The 3,928-nt window shown below is 41.5% G+C and overlaps 1 protein-coding gene across 7 annotated transcripts in view; it reads left to right on the top strand.

The window, feature by feature from the left end:
- The first annotated feature begins 172 nt into the window (after positions 1 to 172).
- Positions 173 to 3,928, top strand: part of FANCD2 (FA complementation group D2) — a 46,131-nt gene continuing 42,375 nt past the window's right edge. For 6 of the 7 annotated variants that reach the window (XR_012499838.1, XR_012499837.1, XR_012499836.1 and 3 more), the window contains exons 1-3: positions 198 to 439; positions 1,951 to 2,043; positions 3,553 to 3,693. Coding sequence is in view for 4 of the 7 variants with exons in the window: in XM_010953034.3 (XP_010951336.2) it covers positions 1,980 to 2,043; positions 3,553 to 3,693 (205 nt within the window). In the remaining 3 variants the exon portion in view is untranslated. Of the gene's footprint in view, positions 440 to 1,950; positions 2,044 to 3,552; positions 3,694 to 3,928 lie in introns of all 7 variants that reach the window. The other variant, XM_045515312.2, reaches the window with a different exon arrangement.

Genomic DNA, 3,928 nt, shown 5'->3' with positions numbered 1-3,928 from the left:
CTTCCCACAGCGCCGGCTCCCGGATGGGTGGAGCCGGGATTCTCTTCCTAGGGAGCAGGGGCTTCTCACCGAGTTCGCCTCCGGGCCTTCCCACGCCCCTCAGTCAGGCCGGCCTTGGACCCTACGGCAGCCTGAATCCTTGCGCCCTGCCCCCAGCCGGGCCGCCCAGCCGCCCACTTCCGGCGCGGGAGTTTGACGTCAAGGCGAAGTGTGCGTTGGACGTCAGCGTGGCGTCAGCGTGGCGTCACGTGGGCGGGAAAGTCGAAACGAGGGGCGGCGACAGCGTCTCGGCGTCTCGGCGTTTCGGCGGGTGAGTGAGGCAGCGGTCGTCGTTTTTCGAGGCCCCGCGCCCTGTCGGCCTGGTCTCTAGGCCCCAGCCGAGCCTGGCCTTTCCCTCTGGGGCTCCATCGTCAGTCTTATCGTGGGATAATCCCTTCAGGTACCTCCCTGCGTCGGTAAAATGACGAAATGTGAAGGGCCTTTACCCTCCACCCCCTTCCTGGAGGACCTGGTCCGGGCAGTTGGCCCCATCGCCCCTGCTTTCAGGCTTTTCTGGAAGCGATACCGATTAGCACGTGTTAAGGGCGTGTGCGTCGAAATCAGACGGACCTACTTGCCTAAGTTTTCCCATCTGCCGAAGAGCTGGTAATGGTTTTAAGTGGTAAACGAGGCAGTGGATAAAGAAAACGCTTAGCGTGGTGCTTGGTACATAGTAAAGTTTGACTATTATTGGAAACCATTATTATAATCAAGAGTAAGTATGGGTGGTAGTTAAGAGGCAGATTCTGGAGCCGGGTTGCTAAATTGGAATCCCAGCTCTGCCACTCAGTGTGAGAATAATAATGGTCAACTACCTCAAATCGTTTTGTGAGAAATAAATGAAGTGTTAAATATAAAGCACTTAAAGCAGTTTTTGTTAGCTGTTAGTGTTTACCTGCCTGCCAGCCGTTCTCATCTAATGAATATTCTCAAAGTTTTTTATGCCAAGTACTGCGCTAGGTACTAGGGATACCTAGATAAATGACACTAGGTTCCTGCTATCAAGATGCCCCCGGTCTCGTGTGAGGTAGGGGTCGTAAATATACTCTGGAGCAGGGAAGCTGGAGTAGCAGACTCCCTTGGGGACAGAAGGAACATTTTTCAAAGAAGATGACATGTACTGCGTCTTTAAGGAGGAGGAGTTGTTTCCAGGAAGATAAGAGCATTTTAGGTGAAAAGAACACCTTTTGCAAAAGCACTGAGACCAGAAAGGTTCTAGTTTACAAAATAGGCTAGAAGCCTTTATGGTTCATGCCCTCCCCTACCTCTACAGCCTTGTTTCTTATTTCTAGCTCTACAATCTCCTTGTTTCAGTGTTGGTTTTTTCTCTACCTGGACCCCTCTTCTCATACCTCTTCTACTGGATAACTCCTATTTCAGCACTCAAGTCCCCGCTGAAAAATCACTTTCTCAAAGAGATTATCCCTGAGAAATTATCCCTACTTTTCGTCATCACCCCCAACTGGATGGACTAAATTTCCTCATGGCATGCTGCACTTTTATAGCACTTAAAAGACTAATTAAATAACTACATCAAGACTTCTGCTTACCGTATTGCAGATTCCCTGAGGTTCACAGTTGTAACCCCAGCACCTGTCACAGTCCCTAACATATAGTACTGGATAATGAGTTAAAGGAATGGTAGATTGGGTTAAATAGAAAACTGGGTTTTATTCTTCAGCGAGAGAAAAGTGGTCTGGCTAAAGAGGCAACTAGGTAAACGAGTCTTGAAAACGGGAACATTGACCAGATATAGGAGTTGAAATTTTATCAGAGCCGAGATGTAGGTTGCATTTGTGTAAAGTCTTGGGTTTTGGATCGAGTAGTTTACTTTGAGCTTTAGCTTTAACTTCTCAGAGTTTATCTAGCTTCTGGAGGGTAACCTCTGTTCTCTGATTTTGCTCTGGAAAGTAATTTAACTGAAGAAGACTTTGGTCAAAATGGCTTCCAAAAGAAGGCTGTCAAGATCTGGGGATAAAGAGAGCCTGACAGAAGATACCTCCAGTAAGTGTCTAGTCATTTGTTGCTTTATTTCCTGTGGCAACTGTGTGAGGCACTAAACGGACTACAAAGATCCTTCTTTCATGTGCTCGGAGTCGTCAAGGCTTAATGGATAGAGCACATAGAATCTAATATCAGAAGATTTGGGATTAAATTTCTGCCTCTAATTGCATGTATGACTTTGGGCATGCCTGTAGTCTCTGAGTTTGTGTCCGCATCTGTAAGAGGAATCTACATACATAAGAGCTTATCTATTGTATATCCTTTAGGTGCTGGGACACAAAGATACGACATAGTCCCTACCCTATAAAAATGTTATGGCCCACTATCCTCCCTTAAAAAAAATATAATGTAAATAAATGCTGTGTTAGTGATATATAAAGGGAAAGCATTATATCAAAGCAAGCACACCACAGGCAAAGAAAGGGCACGGGGCGATTGACAGAAGTCCTAAGAGTTCCTATGAGAAGGGGTTGATATTTTTTCATTTATTACACTCATCTACTCTGTTAAGGCATTCTGACTGGTTGCATCATTATGGGAGAAGAGTAGATAATCATACTTAATTTTAAGTACCTTTTTGTTTTTGTTTGATTTTTTTTTTTTTTTTTTTAGTGGAGGTACTGGGGATTGAGCTATACCCTCCTCTCTGTTTGCTTATGTTTTATTACTTCTCATGGGTTGAAAGCCTTGGGATGAAATCAGTCTGAGTTTTGTACTTAAAGATACGGTATGGGAGAACCTGTCCCTTTCTTTCTACCCCTGCATCCATATCATTGGTTCTCAAACTTTGGTGTGCATCAGGTTTATTACCTGGAGAGTGTGTTAAAAATTCAGATTTCCATGCTCCATCCCTGACATTTTGATTCTGTAGCTCTGGGAACGTGACCTAAGAATATGCTTTTGTTTTGTTTTGTTTTGTTTTTTTATTTATTTTTTAAAAAATATTTTTATTGAAGTATAGTCAGTTTACAATGTTATATCAATTTCTGGCGTACAGCACAGTGCTTCAGTCATATAGGAACATGTGTATATTTGTTTTCATATTCCTTTTCACCATAAGTTATTACAAGATATTGAATATAGTTCTCTGGGCTGTACAGTATAAACTCGTTGTTTAAGAATATTCTTTTAATAAGCTTCCCGGTGATTCCAAAGCAGTGGTTTGTAGACCACTTGAGAGACCCTGACTGCTTTAGAATTTGGTTGGAGAGCATTTCCAGGATTATTCTTGTTAGAAGTGGCACATTTCGAATTCTTCAAATGAAAACTCAGTAGATGAAAATAATTTTGTTTGTTGATTGTTTTATTTTTTTGTTTGCAAGCCATTATTGATCATGAGATCAATAATGATAAAAGAGATAAAGAGATAAAAATTTCACTACAGCATCAGTTCTGGTATAATTGTTTTGGAACCCATCAACCTTCTTCTTAGGGTTGTTGTTCTAGGGTTTACATTTTAATCTTTGCTTTACTATTTGTCACATTCTTGAAAATTTTGTCCATTTTCAGAAGCCAGGAAGCAACCACTTTCCAAAAAGACAAAGGAATCTTACGTTCATAATGAAGTTGAAGAAAATGCCAGTGTCTTTGTAAAGCTTCTTAAAACATCAGGAATTACTCTTAAAACAGGAGAGAGTCAGAATCAACTAGGTAATATTTTAATCTAAATCTTTTCACTGGGTATAGTGAAATGACTCAGAACAGAATCATGGATTTTCTAGAGAAGCAATGAAGATTAGAAACAGGAGCACCATCTGTCTTGAGATAAGGATGAAATTGAAATGGCTTTTTAGAGAATATTGTTACTCTCTTTGGTCCTGATTAATGGATGTTAAGTAAAGTACTTTTTAATCTTTTTTTTTTTTTAAGAAAAAATGTTACATAT

Source organism: Camelus bactrianus, chromosome 17 (genome assembly GCF_048773025.1).
Source record: "Camelus bactrianus isolate YW-2024 breed Bactrian camel chromosome 17, ASM4877302v1, whole genome shotgun sequence".
Taxonomy (NCBI): Eukaryota; Metazoa; Chordata; class Mammalia; order Artiodactyla; family Camelidae; genus Camelus; species Camelus bactrianus.
Note: the sequence above shows the minus strand (reverse complement) of the source record. Positions and strands in the feature narration are given on the sequence as shown.